Source organism: Bombus terrestris, chromosome 10, assembly GCF_910591885.1.
Source record: "Bombus terrestris chromosome 10, iyBomTerr1.2, whole genome shotgun sequence".
NCBI lineage: Eukaryota > Metazoa > Arthropoda > Insecta > Hymenoptera > Apidae > Bombus > Bombus terrestris.
Window position 1 is genome coordinate 15,301,704 of NC_063278.1, and position 19,192 is coordinate 15,320,895.

The 19,192-nt window shown below is 39.6% G+C and overlaps 2 protein-coding genes across 2 annotated transcripts; both read left to right on the forward strand.

Moving 5' to 3' along the window:
* Positions 1–1,021: 1,021 nt before the first annotated feature.
* LOC110120227 lies at positions 1,022–9,578 on the forward strand. The gene is made up of 5 exons (XM_020868195.2): positions 1,022–1,431; positions 8,279–8,395; positions 8,832–8,949; positions 9,033–9,294; positions 9,367–9,578. Exons 1-5 carry the CDS (start codon positions 1,282–1,284, stop codon positions 9,527–9,529), a joined length of 810 nt encoding a protein of 269 aa, XP_020723854.2. The 5' UTR covers positions 1,022–1,281; the 3' UTR covers positions 9,530–9,578.
* A 147-nt stretch (positions 9,579–9,725) lies between these two features.
* Positions 9,726–11,224, forward strand: LOC125385883. The gene is made up of 3 exons (XM_048409797.1): positions 9,726–10,004; positions 10,082–10,218; positions 10,520–11,224. The coding sequence occupies exons 1-3, from the start codon at positions 9,975–9,977 to the stop codon at positions 10,683–10,685; spliced, it is 333 nt and encodes a 110-aa protein (XP_048265754.1). The 5' UTR covers positions 9,726–9,974; the 3' UTR covers positions 10,686–11,224.
* The last annotated feature ends 7,968 nt before the right edge of the window (positions 11,225–19,192 follow it).

Consider the following 19,192-nt stretch of genomic DNA (forward strand, 5'->3'; position numbering starts at 1 on the left):
TATTGAGAGCGATCGTTTTATCAATATCACTACGATTAATGTTGTAAAATAACTTAATAGAATTGTTCTTATATAATCTCGATACACGATATACATACGAGTATTATCGAAATAATCAAGTAGAAAATAATAATTTTGTTTCTACGTACAGAAACATATAAAAATATCTGAACACTTAAGGAAACTTTTTGTGAATATATTATGTATACCATACGCAACATTTTGAAATTTCATTCACGCTGTTACGAATCTTAACAATCACGATTACATTCCTAAAATTTTAAGCATATATAAAGATATATATATCTCAGGCTGCATATTAATGTCATATTAAATATTTGTTTACAGTAAACTCTTTGTAACTCCATACATATATTTTTTTAAATTAGTTTCAGATGTTACCAATATGCCGTTACAAAGCTAATGAAATTCCAAAATGTTTCGCATAATAGGTATAATACATGCAGAAATTATGGATGATTTAGCTTATGTGACCAATTAGTTTTGGCATTTTTTAAAGTAATACGGTAGCACCAGTAACACTAAGAAAAATATTGGTATTAATCATGAGAAGAGTTTGAATCTTCACACACACATTAATCTCGTTGCAAAGTATTAATCTGGAATGCGGGCCGTTGGAGTAGAATAGCTTTAAGTACGAAGGTCGCGGTACTTTTTTGCGGAGAGATGACAGATGGAAGACAAAACGTATTTTGGCTATTCGTGGCTCGATGATGAAGATAACGAGTTCAAAATCTGCATAGTTCACTTTGATATTCAGCTATACTTTATCTTTTTACCTCTCATGGGCAAAAAGCTTTCCCATACTTTCAATTATTCAAATTGGTTCACGGTATATCCATACTACAGTATCTATTCTTTTTAAGTTAATTTTTATCAATCGTAATTGACCTTTCAGACAAAATAGCTTCGAGAATAATGCTTCGAAATGTTTTTTTTCTTTTTTTGTGAAAAACGATAAGAATACACATCGATCAACAGCTAATGCTTCGACCAACTACTTACCATTGTTAAAGGTATACATTAGAGGCACAGACTTAACAGGGAGGAATGAATAATTAAATCGTCATTCCGTTTTACGAGGGTCACGATAGCAGCAAGTACGCATTATTTACGAGCGTCGTTCCGATAAATTTTTATGACCGAAAAGAAGTAGAAGTATACACGTCAATTTCAATCATTTAACAAACTTCATTGCCATTCTTCACTTGTCAGTCGTACATACAGCTGTGTAATATCGATGCCATTTTTCATTTTACTATGAACAAAACGGCGATAGAAAAAAGGTATCTGAAAGTAGTGAAGACATGCAGTATGATCGCTGGAATTTGGCCTGATCAGAGTAAATTTTCGAAACTGTTCACACGAATAATTATATATATCATTAGTGTGTTATCTCTTATTACACAGGTACGTAAATATTAATTTATAATCAACTGTACTCTATAGAAACTTTGGTTTATTGATGCATATTTATGTACCTACTATACTAATAAACGCACTGCATTAGTAATCACACACACAAGCATTGTGATGTTCTCCGAATTTTTCGCAGATTCTAAATATTTTTAATGCGTTATATACAGTGAATCCCCAAAATATTCGCATACTAACGCACATTTAAATCTGACGTGTTATATCTCTGTTAATAAATTCGAAAATGTTCTTATTGATAGATCATTTATTGTATTAGGTTGTCCTAGAAGTTTCTTTCGTTTTATGAGGAAATAACAGATGCTTTTTGTTTTATATTATATTATTGAATTATGCACGATCATTTTGTTCTATTGAAACAATACAAACATGATTCAATAAAATAATATAAAACAAAAAATGTTGTGCATCTATTATTTTTTTATAAAACGAAAAAAACTTTTGGGACAACCTAATACTTTGAAATCTGGATGAAGTTTTTCAATTAACATAACATAATTAAACAATATTAAAAATTCAGAGAGATCGTATTCAATTTAAGTGTGACAAAAATGTTCAGACATATCACAATTTTCTTTCGCAATTTTATTGAAAGCGTTTAACTCGAAACATAGCGTTTATTTATAAACGGATTTCATCAAGTTCGTTACTGTGTAGTCAATTGGTATACCGACTTTGAGTCAAGGCAAGAATATTTCGTTTGATTTCCGGACTGAACCTGTTGTATCTCATCGCGAGGAAATTGTTAATGTGCTTAATTTAAAAAAGAGGACCGTAGCAGATATTGTCAGAAGGTTGAAAAAGAAAAGATAGATTTAGCTCAATTCCGTAAAGTGTTCAGTCACGAATAAATAAACAATAAATATAAAATATATATAACAATATATATAAAAATATATTTTTGTGATTCTATGCCTAATGTTGCTGATGTTAGTTACTTCGTGACCATGCTTTAAGAGTTCGAACTTTAGTTCGTCTAGATCGATTGAGTGGTGGATGTTGCGTAGCACCACACGAAGTGGTTTTTCTTGCTTGAGCTGGTAAGTGTGGAAGTTGGCATTCAGGGTTTTTAACAACTTTGTTAATTTTCTTTAGGCGTCTGGGTTGGTCGGCACTAATTTTCAATTTATAGTCCTTCTTGCTGATATCTTTTTCGATAATCTTTGTCATTGTTTGAATGTCAATGACATCGTCAATGAAGATTGGCGAGGGAGGGGGAGTTCTTTGGGTATGTTGTCTATTTACCGCTTCGGTTATGTCCATAGGGTCTTCTGTTGTATCCTGTATTGCGAACCTGTTGTGGGTGGTCACTTGGCTAGCTGATGGGTTAGTTTGACTCTTGCTCATATTGGTCTTGTATGCTTCCAGCTTGCGTTTCTTTGTGTGCGGGTCGTTTGCAAGGAGGAATGTTTTGCCCCTTTGCCACGGGGGAGGAAGATGTTTGGGCCATCATCGAGCTAGTTAATTCAATTTGAAATAACTAGTCGAGAGGCTGTGATTCGGGTCGGAGGTTAGTAGCGTTGGATTTTCCACTAGCACGTTTGTGGACACTTGGCTAGGTTTGTTAGATTCGCTTTCGACAGATGGGTGTCACGTGTTGTTTTGTGAACTACACAGGGCACTGGACACACGTCTGCACGCACTCCTGCTCGGACAGCCGAGGAGGACGGACGTGTCTAGACGGTCGTCCTCTCCAGGTATAAGTGAATAGTGAAAAAGTGCTTCAAAGTAATAGTGCTGCAAAGTGATAGTGAGGAGGAAATAAAATAGCAATGCAGATACCAACTATAAACATAGCAACAAAAGGTGAAACATATTATATAAAAACCAAACAAATTAACATTGAGACAGAAGAAAGAAAAGAGCATCGGGGACAGGAAGATAGCAATTCAGAACATGAAAGATACTACCAGGACGAAAGCTGGAAGCCAGCGAAAGCTAGCAAAAAACGCAAAACAACCACAGACATAAGTGCCATAGGAAACCCAGTTACAGAAAAGCAGCGATGGCTGCAAGAATTACCATTAAGTAACTCCTTCAACTCACTAACGGAAGAAATAGACGCTGACCCTGTAAATAAATCCACTATCCAAACAAATCATATTACAAAACCACCACCAATCTTTGTTGAGGCCCAAATAATAGACCCGCTCATCGATCTACTAAATAATCTAGATGAGAAAAACAACTACACAATAAAGCAAACAAAATTGGAACAAGTAAAAATACAAACAAACACACCAGAAACATTTAGGAAAGTTATAAAAGCATTAAAAGAAAAAAATGCTATCTACCACACGTATCAGCTTAAAACTGAAAGGAGCTATAAAATTGTCATAAGAGGATTGCATCCTAAAACCAACATACATAAACTAAGCGATGAGTTAGCTAAAATTGGACATCAAACAAGAACAATAAACAATATAACAAGATTCGACACAAAGCAACCACTACCACTATTCTTAATAGAACTTGAACCCAGAAACAATAACAAGGAAATATATGATATCAAACAAATACTAAACACAATAGTAACAGTCGAACCACCACGACACAAAAAAGATATACCTCAATGCATGCGGTGTCAACAATACGCACTAAAAACTATTGCAACAGAAGCCCAGCTTGCGTCAAGTGCGCAAAAAATCACTTAACTGTACACTGCCCATATTCTGGAAAAATAGAAGAAGTTAAATGCTTCAACTGTAACGGAAACCACCCAGCCAGCTATAAAGGATGTGAAGTAAGAAAACAATTACAACGTAAACTGTTCCCGCCCCTACGAAGCAGGACAAGCACTAACACACAAGCCCATCAGGACAGCACAAAACCTGAAATATTACCAAATACAGAGCAAGCAATAAACACCAAACCTATCAGCACCAACACCATTGGTGGCCTAAGCTATGCTCAAGTAACCAGCCAACCAACACATACACACAACCAATGCCACAGCAATAGTAACAATGACACTGCAGAAATCAAAGAACTGCTCAAACAATCCATAAAGAACACCGAAATGCTAACCAGAATGATAAGCGAACAAAACGCAGTACTCAAACAGCAAACGCAACAAATCAGAGTCATGTTACAACTGCTTACAAACGTGCTAAGCAAAAAATAAAAACGGACACGCTAAAAATAGCAGCTTGAAACTCAAACGGCCTACAACAACGGGCCCTTGAAATTAAAACATTCATATACAACAACAATATAGACATACTACTTGTCTCAGAAACACACTTCACTACAAAAAGCTACTTGAAAATACCATACTACACCATATATGATACCAAACACCCCTCAGGAAAAGCTCACGGAGGGACAGCAGTGATAGTCAGAACCGATATCAAACATTATCTACACAGCCAAGTTAACAAAGAATATTTACAATCAACCACTGTTACAGTTCAAACTAGCAGCAACTACTTCCAGTTGTCAGCAGTATATGCGCCTCCGCGACACAAAATAACAACACAAATGTGGGAAGAATACTTCCAGGACCTAGGGGACAAGTACATCGCAGCGGGAGACTACAACTCAAAGCACACGCTTTGGGGGTCAAGAAACATTACACCTCGAGGTAGAACACTGGAAAAATACATTAGAAATAATAACCTCAATATATTATCCACAGGAACACCGACACATTGGCCGACTGACCTGAACAAAAAACCAGATCTTCTGGACTTTGCAGTTACAAGGGGACTAAACACAAATAAACTAAAAATAACGCCCAACCTCGAGCTCAGCTCCGATCATACACCCATAATAATTGAATACGGAAACAAACCAATACACTATAGCAAACCAGAAACACTATGCAATAAAACCACCAAATGGCAAACTTTCAAAGAAATAATAGAAAACAAAATAAACTGCAACATCCCGTTAAAAACTCCTGAACACATAGAATAGGCAGTAGCAACATTGACAGCAACTATTCAAGAAGCAGCAAGGACAACCACTACACCCGAACCAACCAGCAGACAAACAATAACAATCCCGCAAGAAATACTCAACAAAATCAAAGAAAAAAGAAAAGCAAAAGCAAAATGGCAAAAATACAGAACCCGAGAAAACAAAAAACACTTAAACAAACTTGCAAAGGAAATAAAAAACAAAATAAAGGAGCACAACGATAACGAATTCGCAAAGTTCATAGGGACACTCTCCACACACAAGAACACCAACTATTCACTATGGAAAGCCACGAAAAAAATAAGGAATCCAATAATACCCGTCCCGGCAATCAGAAAAGCAGATAACACATGGGCAAGAAGCAACGAAGAACGAGCTGAAGAATTCTCCAACCACCTCTGCAACACATTCACACCACACATTATCAACAACAGCAATCTCAAAAGTCATACGGAGGAGGATCCACAAACCACTACTACCACAGCCGACAAGGAATACACCATACCTAAAACATCGGCACAAGAAATTAGAAACATAATTGATAAAACAAAAAACAACAAAGCGCCAGGAATCGACCTAATCAATGGTAAAATCTGGAAAAACCTTCCGCCAAAAGCAATAAGACTAATGACAATAATATTCAATGCAATTCTAAGAATTCAATACTTCCCCAAACCATGGAAATTAGCACAGATCAAAATGTTACATAAACCAGGCAAAGACCCGCACCAAACTGCATCTTACAGACCAATATCACTGCTTCCAGTATTTTCCAAAATACTGGAAAAGATAATATACGACCGCATAAAACCAATAATAGAGACAAAAAAACTAATACCGGATCACCAATTTGGTTTCAGAAACAAACACTCCACGATAGAGCAAATGCACAGGCTTATAAACGAAATAATAGTAGCACTAGAAAACAAGGAATACTGCACAGCCCTCTTTATAGACATAGAGAAAGCATTCGATAAAATTAACCATGAAAGTCTACTACAAACAATTAGGAAACAATTCCCGGAGCAAATACACCACTTAATAAAATCCTACCTAAGCAGCAGAACCTTTGTAATAAAAATCAAGGACACGCATTCTCAAGTTAAAGACATCAAGGCCGGGGTACCACAAGGAAGCGTCCTAGGCCCAATACTATACACATTATACACGGCGAACATACCAACAACTACCAACAGCACAGTATTGACATTCGCGGACGACACAGCTATACTAGTCAGGCATACTAACCCAGAAACGGCAGTCAAAATACTACAAGAACATATCGTAAAAATAGAAAATTGGCTACAAGAAAAACAAATAAAAGCAAACCCCAATAAATGCAACCATATTACATTCACGCTACGGAAAAAGATACCACCAAACATCCTATTGAACGGCACGCATATAACGCAAACAAAGCATGTCAAATACCTAGGACTCCACTTAGATCAAAAACTCACCTGGAAACTACACATCAAATCAATAGTAGAAAAAATACAGAAAACAAGGAGACAAATGCCATTGGCTAACAAGCCGAAAATCCAAACTACGCACAGAAAATAAACTAAAAATATATAAAACGATCATAAAATCAATCTGGACGTACGGAATACCACTATGGGGGACGGCAGCAATGAGCCATATAAACAAAATAGAGGTAATACAGGCTAAAATCCTCAGAACAATAGTAAACGGACCTTGGTACGTCAGAAACGAAGATATACGAAGGGACCTGGGAATGCCAACGGTCAAGGAAGAAATCAACAGATACTCCGAGAAATACAAATTAAGAATAGCAACACACATAAACCGGCTAGCTGCGGAAACATACAAAACCATAAATATGGACAGAAGACTAAAAAGGAAGCACCCAGCAGACCTTATAAAGGACATAACCTAAGAAACACGAGGATGGTACCCCGCTGGGGGTAGCCACCAACATGCTAATTTAACCGCTAAAAAATTCCACCAAATGTCCAAATTGGACAAATTGTGAATTTTAATAAATAAAAAAAAAAAAAAAAACGTCTGCACGCTTCGGCACTCATCAGTAAACTGGGGATACGGCATTCAATCCAAAAAAATTTACAATCCACTTTTAAATTTATTGGTGGATGTTATGGTCTGGTACTGTATTTCGAGCGGGGTGCAGAGAATCTCGTTTTTATTGAAGGTATCATGGGTAAAATTAAACATTAGTATTTTTTAAAAAATGTTTATTGCAGTGTGCCATTAAAATAGGAATTCAAAGTACATGCTAATTTTATCAGGACAATAATGCCTAATATATTGCTTTATAATTATTATTTAATTACTATAATTACTACATATAACTATTACAATTACTTTATAATTATTCTTAAGTCGTACACTTCTTAGCCTCCAGATTTTAATTCAATACAAAATTTATAATTTAAATCGTTGAATGAAACGTCAATAACAAGCATAAAAGAACTGAGAAAAGATCGCAAAACAAATGAGAACAAATAAATGCAAAATATCTTTAAAAAATCACATTTAGTATTATGATTAAAATTATTATTATTATTTATTTATTAGAAGGGTATTAGAAGGTTATTAAAAGGTCGTTAAGATTATTAGTATAATTAGATTATGGAACGATTAAAATGTGTAATAAAATAAAAAGGCTATGTTACTAAATATTAGAACTATGAACATTGGTTATTAAAAATTCATTTAATTCTTTCTATTCACTTCTATTTCAAAGTAAAATATATGATCTACCAAAGAAAACAATTTCGAATTTACTCTCACCAAAATCAAGAATGATATGAAACGTGAAAATCAAATATGCGTTAGTACTTGAATATTTTTTGCATTGACAATGTCTATTAGTGTGAGAATTTCCTTTTTGTTAAATTAATCGATCATTGATTTGCAGATGGCAAACGTAATATGTTTCTTTAGCCTAAATACCTTAATAGAGCAAGTGTGTTTTTTTAATGCAATAATCGGGGCACTGATAAAACAAGGGAATTACATTATCAACGCCGCAGAGGTAAAGGAGCTGCTTGTTTCATTTTCCATTTTCTATTACTACTCTATCATATTACGTTTTATGTAAAAACCATATGGAGAAATATAGTAAGTTGATTCTTGTTGAGTTTCCTACTTTCACATCACTCAAAGATTATAAAGAAGGATTTTGGTATGAAACATTTGACGAAGTGTATAACCTGATAGATTCGAAGTTATAAGCGTTATGAAAATGATGGCGATAAATCCAAAATGTTCTTTAAGAAATAACACTATTTGAATACGATTAATATTAGTCTGCATATCCATTTAATGTGCGCTAGCAAAAATATTGCTGTCTAGAAAAAGACGAGAAGTACGACCTATCGAGTTTTTCATATCTTTATATATATATATATATATATAAAGATATATATATATATATATCTTTTGATTGCACGAGATTGATTACATTGCAGTACAAGATGTTATTTAACGCTGTTTGGAAGGATTGGTCAACCGATAGACTAAGTGATGAATTGGATATTATGATCGAGTATGCCAAAAAGGGAGCATTCTTTTCCTGGTTGTATTTCGGTAGGATAAATCATATTGAAAATTCGTCCTTTTATTCATTAGAATTATAATTCATTTTACACATCGCTGTAATCAATTTACAGGAGTTTGCATTTGCTGTGCTATAAGTTTTCTTCAATTATCTTTAACCCCAATTGTTTTGGATATAATTTCACCAATGAACGAAACGCGAGATTTAATGTACATTTTTCCAGCTTATTATTATGTCAATGACCAAATTTATCGTACGTCTATAAGCTTCCATATGATGTGTACGATTATTTCAACATGTCTCGTGTATATTGGCTGCGATACGAGTTACATGTACATCGTGCAACACGCTTGTGGTCAATTAGCAGTGGCTAGGTAAAAAAAGAAATATCACTTCGATCAAATAATTTTAGTTTGGAATTGCAAGGAACATACATTTTTTCTCAGACATCGTTTCGAGAATGCGATTTTAGATTTTTCTATTGTCAGTGAAACGAGTGTCGTGCAGGATAAGATTTACGAAAGAGTGGTTCATTCGATTCGAGGACATCAATATGCTACAAAGTCAGTACTACAATTGCCGAAATATTTCTTAGCTAATCATTTTTAGCTTATTTCTTACTACCTTCAAACATATTCCCAATAATCTTATTTCTTAAAAAGCGGGTTGCACTATCGCTTAAAAGTAATATTCTTACGAATAAACAGATTTATTTGTTTTATTAAAATATATAATTCAAACACCATAATGTGACGTATTCGTTTAATTGCTGATAAAAGTGTCAATGATTTTATTTCATTAATCGAACATTTTCCGTGCTATAACACAACAATTGCCTAACACGTATTCTTGAAAATTCTCAAATAATATCCAGAATAATCTCAATACTTTTGAGAGAATTTAATTTGTGTACTTGCATGTGTCTTACATGTATATTATTGAATTTTTTATCGACGACGATCTACTGGTCCGGTTTTAATGACCTCAAAGCAGTTACCTCAGAACTATTCAAAGCAGTCATTCCGCTTTTCTTTTCATCACCGTTGCTTTGGGAATGACAACTCTTAGCGTCACATTAGTAAAGGTGAGTTTCTCAATTTAAAAAATCACACTGTTCGACATCAATTCGTAATTATTCGTAATTACTGTTCTTCAAAACAGGTTGCATCGCAAGCGAATGTCTCTGGACAATTTATTAAGGATATTGTATTTCTCTTGGCTCAACTGATACATATATTTTTTTTTTTATTACAAGGACAATTCGTACTGAATGCAAACGATGAATTTGCCGAATCGATGTAAGTAATCTGTAAATATGAATAGAATATACGTTGTTCTAAGTACTTTAGTTTTAAAACCCATTACACGTATCTGTACATTTTTCTTCTAATTCGCGAGGTTATGAGAATATCAATTATAACATTGTCTGGAAATCATTTTTTGTTACAGTGTCATACGAATAACACGTCGATCTATCAAACCTGCAGGATTCCTTTATTTTTATTGTGTTGTTGATACTAAAATTATGAACTGAATTAAATCCTTCATTATCATTATCCTAAATAAACGACTTTTTTACTGAATTAACTTTGTTCGCAGATATAACACGTTCTGGTATAATACTAATACGAGAACGAAACTGTTGCTTGTATTAGTACTAAGAAGTTGCTCAAGTGCTCCTAATCTATCAGCTGGAGGACTGCTAGTCTTTAATTTGAAAAACTTCTCAGAGGCAAGCATCTCTACTTTAATCCACAATTATTGAGTTGGTAACTAAGTGATTATGGATTTTGTTAATACCATTAAATCAATGTACACGACATCGTATTTTTCAGATTCTGAAAACATCTTTTTCATATTTCACCGTACTAAAAACTACGTGAAGTATGTAACATATCCGACAAAGGCGATGGAATCAAATTCCAGAATGAATAAAGTTTTACGGATGAGATACGCATTTAATCAGGATGTTTTCTGCTTTTCAACCACCGAGTTCTTTTTATTTTACACCCGTACAGTATAACACTTGGTGAGGAAATGATATGAAATTTCAGAATGTCTAAACGACGGAAATTTGTACCGCGTTTGAGTTTAAGTTCTCAAATTTTAATCACCTCACATCAGTTTCAAACAGAATATTATCTGCGATTTGAAAAGTGCTAATGAATAATTTTGTATAATGGTGCAATGTTTTAGATGTACAATAATATTTATGTAAATGTCGTACATATAAATTCCTTACCAAGTACGACAATTTATGGGGATCACTAAACTACACTTAAAACAAATTTTTAACCCTTACAGTTGAGAACCGCACTAATACAAAACTTAGCACATCATTGGTGTTTGAATTGAATTTAAAACTGAAATCCGTCATTATTTGCAATGAAATATCATAGCAAAGTTTACGGTTTTTCTGTAAAAGCATTCTGACTAAACACAGAAAGCAACGAATACAAATTGATTGATTGCTGCTGAAATACAAATCGTGTCATATAATGAAGCACTTACCTACCAGACCGACTTACCTATTCATCGCATATATTAGGTTGTCTGAAAAGTTTCTTTCGTTTTATAAGGAAAAAATAGATGCACAGTGTTTTTTGTTTTATTTCAGTTTATTGAATTATGCACGAACATAATAATAGAAATATAACGAAATAGATCATACCTAATTCAATAAAATAATATAAAACAGAAATTATTGTTCATCTATTATAACCTTATGAAACGAAAGAAGTTTTTCGGACAACCTAATAAATTATTTTCTTTGACATCCCAGTACTATGTGAAATTAAATTACAATAAGCTGTTTTTAAAATCTTTCTCATATTGGCAATAGCATGGATAGAATAAGAGAAAAAGGAATATCATTACCGCCTTTATTATCCGATACAAAACGATTTCATTTTCCGTACAAATTAATCAAATCGAAAATTTTCTGCGAAAGCCAGTGCAATTAATTTATATTAAGATGATAATAAAACTACTACTATTATTGATATTATGAAGGTATACAATTGAATTTGGTCTACTCGACTACTGCAGTTTGAACAGTGGTGGACATGAAGATTATTGACAAAACAGTATCCAGGATTAAACAAACAAATGAAAAGAATCATTGAGTTGACCACACCAGTATTAGTTACATTTCAGTTTATTTAATGTAATTTTTAAACTGCAAATACTTATGCGAGTTCATATTTTCATAAACAGTGCTTAATCTGTTTCACTTATTAAATACTAGCTTTTGTCCGCGACTTCGTTCACGTGAACTACTAATATATGGAACTTTAACTTTAAGTAGATGAGTTTTTATGGATGAAATACAAAATGAATCGAGATGCAATCTAGTCTGTTTTTTTTCTTGGACGCTAAATTATATAACACAGATGATCCTATCAAGATCCGTTCAGTAGCTTTTACGTAATGCGTGTACAAACAGATATTTTGTGCTTATAAGTAAGAGTTCGTTCCTGTGGTCGACTGCGCCATACCTCGGAGTTGGAACTCATATTGGCTTTGCATTTAAGGTGTTCGTTTTTCGCATTTCCGATTTTCTAACGACCCCTGTCGTGGGATGTTGCGCATAGGTAGAGGGTGCGAGGCTTGCAAAAGAGCTGCCCTCGCTTTGTGGATCATCGGACAAGTTGAACTTACTCTTTCGGGTGGCAACTCGTTTAGCCGACACCGCACGATGTTATCTGCCACGTTGTTACCGGTGGAGGCCACGAGGTACCGACGGATCTCAGCCCCTGTGGTGCCAATCTAAGTCATTGGTGGGGCTATCGGAGTGGCTCGACGGCCACGTCACTGTCAGTCGGGGTCCCTGTAGCCATCGTTACTGACAGGACCAGATGACACTCACATAAGTGGTGTTCGACAGGTACAGGCTTCGATCGATGCCGATGGTTTTGGTCCTGAGTCTTATCCCGATGATCCCACTTGTGGCTCGGTCCCGTAGGTTCGCCTTACCCAAGGAACTCACGCAAGCGCACTTCTACAAGGTTCTGCACTTCCAACGGTCTCCCTTGCGAGAAGTCAGTACAAACAGAGACACACGAATTTTAAAAATTAGTTTCTTGGACTCTATAGTTCATGAACTGTTATTTCTTTTATTCAACAAACGGACGCCGCCCTTCTACTGTTTCATTATACTGTTATGCGGCTTGTGGCATAAGTGGTTTATTTATAATTGAATTTACATTTAGTCCTTAACGCTTAAAGTGTATCTCTCAAGTACCATCTATGTGTGGCGTTCTACTCCATGTGTGTCTCTCAAGCACTGTAGATAAAGCTGATCAATATGCATTAATATATTGTTTCCTGAAAAAATCGTTGAAATGATGGCGGAAATTGTTCTTTTTGGGACTAGAAACAAGCGTAATAAATGCTTATGTACTTTACAAGATTTTTTAGGAAAGGAGAGAAGAAAGCGCTTTGTCATATTATAAGTTTGTCAAATTATTAGTAAATCAGCTCGTAAGTAACTTTCGGAATAACAATGTGTATGGCAGGTCTTCCGGAACAGATAAGGAACAACATTTCGGTGCGAAACTCCATATAATAAATCAGTTGCCGAAAGGCAAAAAGAAAAAGTGTTTTATTTGTTCATCAAAAGGAAGTAATGTAGTAAAACAACAAACACTTTTCTTCTGTGAGATATGAACGCAAACTCGATTTGCATCCCAATGAATGTTTTAAAAAATTCCACACATTACTCAATTATAATTAATATAAATATTGTAATCAAAATTATATTACTTCTGAAATGAATAAAAATTGTTTTGTATGACTTTAATATTATTATTTACATGTCATTGTAGCATTTAAAATCTGAAGCTTAAAAACTTGCAAGTCGAAGTATGATGAGAATAAGTTGGAGTTGCCGGTCGATATTCACAATTAAAAGTCGGAGTATAAAGGATATGAAAACTTGTACGTGTAATTACTCATCGTTTACGCAACTATTTGATAAAGCAAGCTAAATTATTTGTAAGACTATTAAAACTATTTGAACTAGTAAAACTATTTGGTAAGCACGACCGCTCACTACCATGGATCAGAGATGTCTCACTGTCCTCGTATATTTAATGGATGTCACCGATGACCGATCGTCCTCCTCCTATTCCGTCACGTTTCGCATTGGCTCTGGCATTGCTCACTGTGGCTGCCAAAGGCTCGAATTTCACAGTGTGGTTGTCACATGATCGCAACAATATTTACAGATAATTGTATTGATATGTAAAGATGCATAAATAATTTTGCAAAGCGCGTTTCTACTTTCTTTGATAAGAGGGATACACAAAGTTAAATAGCTACATGTAGATTTTCACGACTGACTGTATGTCACTTAGAGTCTAAGTTAAGTACATATTTACATCTAGTACATGTATCAATGTACATCATGTTTATGTATATACAGGATATATAAAAAGTAAGTATAAAAACCATCATAGCGTGATTCTAGATCTCTAGATAGGTAGAGAGCAAATAATGGAAGGACGCAAAGCGGCATTAAAGGCGGAGAACGAGGCGCTCCGAAAAGAGCTGGCCTTGCGCTCCACTGCACAGAACAGCAGCGAGACAGGACGTCTCGCCGCGATTGAACGCAAGATGGAAGAGCTAGGACCTTCCCTGATCTGACTAGTGGAAGAACGCCTCCAAAACTCAGAAAGAAAAGGAGAAAAAGAGGTCGTCCCCGACGAGACTACGAGAAAGGTGGAGCCTGGAGTTCCAAACACTCCGGCGACCAAGGGAGGACAAGCGGATGCCATGGAATGGCAGACCGTCGAAAGAAGAAATAAGAGGAAAAAGGAGCCAGCGAAGAATCAACCAGTGAAGCTAATTCCCGGGACAGGGGTGAAGAGCCCGAGGAAAGTCCCAGAGGGAGGATCGAAGAACGCGTGAAGAGGGGGAGACAAGCTACCCCTCCCCACCGCATCGGCGGTAACGATCATCCTGCAGGACAGATCGGGCCAATCCTACGCGAAGGTGTTGGCCGCGGCCAAGGATAGCGTCTTTCTGGTCGAGGTCGGCATTAACGCGGTGAAAATGCGCAAAACCATGACCAGAGGCGTTCTGGAGGTTTCCGAGGACCAGAAGAGGGAGAAGGCTGCTATGCTCGTAGCACGGCTGATCCGAACTTTGGATCCGATCAAGGTCCGCATGGCGATACCCTTCCAAGCTATGGAATCAAGAGTGACCCGGATTGATATTTCGGCTATTAAAGAGGAAATCACGAACACCCTGGCGAAGGAGAGCGGTTGCAAGGCAGAGGACGTCCGACTGGGAGAGATCCGCCTCGCTCGCAACGGCCTTCGATCCGCGTGGATACGAGGCTCGGCCGGTGCAGTGGGGAAACTGGCCCAGACTGGCAAGGTCGCCATAGGTTGGTCGATAGCGAAGGTTGAAGGCATCGAATGCTACAGGTGCCTAGAGATTGGGCACATAAGCAAGACCTGCACCTCCTAGGAGGACAGGGAGCGCCTGTGCTACAGATGCGGCAAATCGGGTCACCAAGCTAAAGCATGCACTGCCGCGACCCCGAAATGCCTGCTTTGCGAGGCGCTTGGAGCACCATCTTTACACAGGATGGGGGGACCCGCCTGCACGCCCCCCCTCTGAAGAAAGAAACAAGAAGAACAACTCGTGGATCCAGGGCCGCAAGTGGCAACGGAAAAGGCTTGCCACCGCAGGGAACCCCCGATTCTAAACCCAACAGCGGACGGGCAGTGTTCGAGGAGTTCCTGGACGGGGTTGACGACTGCGCCAGGCGGTGCCTTCCCCGGCAGGTGCTCGTCCTGGGAGGCTTCAACGCACACTCCACGGAATGGGAAAACCCTAGGACTAACACGCGCGGCTGCGCGCTGTCAGACTGGGCCGCGGGACTTGCACTCCTGTTAGTGAACAGGGGCTCGGCCAGTACCTGCGTGGCGTGGAGAGGAAGCTCCGTCGTTAATATTACATGGGCCTCCCCCGATGCATTCAGGCGGATTTCAGGCTGGAGAGGGGCTGAAAGGGTCGAGACACTCTCGGACCACCTCTACATATTCATGGAGGTAGAAGCTGCACTTGGATCTGGAATGGTGACCGCGGGCGATGGTCGCGGCCTACCGAGAAGAGGACGCGCACGCCTACCGCCAAGATGGAAGGTAAAGGAGAGGAACGAAGATCTATTCCGGGCGGTCACTATAGCGACGGCTTGGAGCTGGGAGGCCTCGACGACGACAACCGAAACAGGCGTGGAAGAGGAGGCCGAGAACCTTTGCCGAGTCATGACAGCAATTTGCGACGCATCCATGCCGCGAGCCACACCGGGCACGGTGTGAAGCAGAGCAATCTACTGGTGAAATCCCGATATCGCGGAACTGAGAACGAGCTGCGTTTGGGCCCAAAGACGGTACCTGAGGGCGCGCCGCTGGTGTCGACGCGACGAGAAAAAAGTCTCCCTGCGCTACCGAGCGTATCGAGTGCTACGGCGCTCGTTACAAAAGGAGATCAAGATCGCGAAGAATAGCGCCTGGTCCGAACTAGTCGAAGCAGTCGAATCTGACCCATGGGGAAGGCCATACTGGAAAGACCCATACAAAAGGGCTCGCTGATAACGACGGAGATGAACACGGAGTGGGAACTCATCGAGGAAGAGCTGTGGGAGGCGACTAGAAGAATGGCCTCCCGCAACGTGGCGCCCGGACGGGATCCCGGGCCGGATCTGGGGAGAAGCAATGAGGGTTATGGCTCCCTAGACTTCGGCGCCTCTACATGAAAAGCCTGAGGGAGGGAGTCTAACCACGGGCGTGGAGGACGGCATGGTTGGTCTTGCTTCGCAAGGAAAGCCGACCGGCGAACTCCCCCTCGGCATACTGGTCGTTATGTCTGCTGGATGAGGTCGGCAAGCTCATGGAGGGAGTCGTCGCCGCCCGTCTGGAACGATACATGTCAGGACGGGTGCTGGGTTGGCACGACAACCTGTACGGCTTCCGGAAGGGACGTTCGACGATCGACGCGGTCAGGCGCCTACGAGCTCTCACGGAACACATGGTTTCTCGGGACAGCGTGGCGTTGGTAGTGTCTCTGGACATCAGCAACGCGTTCAACACCATGCCGTGGAGCAAGATAGTGGCGGGCTTATATACTACGCGGCGGTAGGTATGCTACGCCAGTAGCGAAGGAGAGGAAAGGCGGCCTGTCGAGCGCGGCGTCTCGCGGTGTTCGGTATTGAGATCGATCCTGTGGATTATCGCGTGTGACGAGGTACTGCGCTGCCCGTTGCCTCGGGGCGTGGCCATGGTGTGCTACGCCGACGACACTCTGGTCTTGGTCGGAGGTCGCGGGTGGCGCGAGACGTTGCGCATCGGCGAAGTCGCAACGGCCTGCGAGATACACGCTGTGCGAGGACTGGGCTTCAGGGTCTCCCCTGCGAACTCGGAGGCCATCTGGTTGTACGACAAGAAAAGGCGAGGGATTCCTCCGTCCGATCTGGGCATAAACATGGCAGGTAAAACCGCCGAGGTGGGATTGCGGATGAAATACCTGGGTCTCATCATTGACATCCAGTGGACGTTCGAGCCTCATTACGACTCCCTGATCCCGAGAGTGTCGGCAGCTGCCAATGCCTTGTGCGGCCTGCTACCGAACATCGGCGGGGCGGGAGTCGCGGTGCGCCTACTATACAAGGGCGTCGTTCGGTCCCGAGTGATGTACGGGGCCCAGGTATGGGGGGACGATCTGATGGAAAGTCGCCGCAGCATCTTGCTCAGGTTACACAGGGTAAACGCCATCTGAATCATCAGAGGATACCGAACGGTGTCCCACGCTTCGGCGACTGTTCTAGCCGTGCCACCCCGTTGGAGCTCCGGCGATGGAGCTCAAGAAAAAATACATCCAAACGAGAGTATGGGACCCGGGAGAGGACTCGACCGAGCAGGCGGCCCCAAACGACCTAGGAACTGCTGAGGAAGACGCGTGGGATCAGTGGCGATCCCAGTTGATCAACGAGGGAGGCGAACATCAAGGGGCGGAGGCGGTCCTCCCAAACTGGGAAACATGGAGAAGCCGCCGCGACCTCCCGCTCACCTACAGGATGACCTAGGTGCTAAGGGGACACGGCGTGTTCGGCGAATACCTGAAGAAAATCGGACGGGAGATGACAGACATCTGTCACCACTGCGGGGAGGGTAGGGACACGGCGCAGCACACGCTGGAGTTTTGTCCCTCTACCCCCTGCGGTACGTCATAGGCGAAAGATTGACCCCCCCGGCAATCGTAGGAGCGATGTTGAGCGGGCCACAGAAATATGAGGCTGCCCGCCTCTTCTGTGAGTTACTTATGCTCGCAAAGGAGCGAGCAGAAAGGGAGAGAAAGAGAAACTTTCACCCTTTTAGGATAACGCGATGGAGGGGGATGGCGGTCAGGCGACCTAGAGCCGCTTCATCACTGTCTCAACGGACCACGACTAGAAGGGGGTGGGGGATAGTGCTAGGGCAATGCCCCCTCCCCCTAACGCCACCATCAACAGTCAGAAAATTGTTAGGACTGGCTCGAACAAGATGACGCGGGAAGGGGTGCAACAGAAGATAATTCATAAGAGGTTCCTAGAGCACTCTTGTCATACGAATAGGATGGTTATCGTGGAGTTGTAGTCTGTAACAGTCCGACACTGCTATACTCTTATCGATTATTAGCAGCAGTGGAGTGTCCATAAGGATTTCTCCACGTGCAAAAAAAGAAAAAATTTTAAGTTTTGTAATTAACTGAACGCATATCAACAATTATCTTTTACTTATGTTAAATTTTCTATGATTCTATGTTGAATTTTCTATGATGAAATTTTATGAAGTCATCTCCCGTCTTAACAGAAATCATTTTAAAAGTGGAAGTAGGAAAAAAAGCAGGTGAAGGTTGTGCAGATCTTTGTTCGATAGATGAAGACTGCATAGGGTTGAGTCTTTATCTGTATAGAAGAAGGAAAGGGTATCTGATTATAGAAACCTCTACCCGCATTGAAGAATATACTCATAATTACGTTTTGTATTGCACACTGAATAAGTTCTTGTTTTTGAGGATATTTTGTTACGCTTGAGATATTGCAAGCGAAACTTCCTCTTGAAGTATAGCCACCGCTTTTTTTTAAATTCTGTATCATTTTCAGTTGTACCCCTAATTTGAATGTGAAAAATATTAATTTCAATTAGCATGAAATCTAAAAGTTTTCGATTATTTTTCGATTAATTTTCGACTAAAATCCGAAATATTGTTGTTACAATTAGA

What these genes read in the sequence shown, in the direction of transcription:
- LOC110120227 (XM_020868195.2), top strand. Translation starts at nt 1,282, where the DNA reads ATGAACAAAACGGCGATAGAAAAAAGGTATCTGAAAGTAGTGAAGACA. An exon ending in ACATTATCAACGCCGCAGAG is followed by an intron (nt 8,396 to 8,831) that starts GTAAAGGAGCTG and finishes ATTACATTGCAG; the next exon opens with TACAAGATGTTATTTAACGC. An exon ending in CTTTTCCTGGTTGTATTTCG is followed by an intron (nt 8,950 to 9,032) that starts GTAGGATAAATC and finishes ATCAATTTACAG; the next exon opens with GAGTTTGCATTTGCTGTGCT.
- LOC125385883 (XM_048409797.1), top strand. Translation starts at nt 9,975, where the DNA reads ATGACAACTCTTAGCGTCACATTAGTAAAG. An exon ending in TTAGCGTCACATTAGTAAAG is followed by an intron (nt 10,005 to 10,081) that starts GTGAGTTTCTCA and finishes TCTTCAAAACAG; the next exon opens with GTTGCATCGCAAGCGAATGT. An exon ending in GATGAATTTGCCGAATCGAT is followed by an intron (nt 10,219 to 10,519) that starts GTAAGTAATCTG and finishes CTTTGTTCGCAG; the next exon opens with ATATAACACGTTCTGGTATA.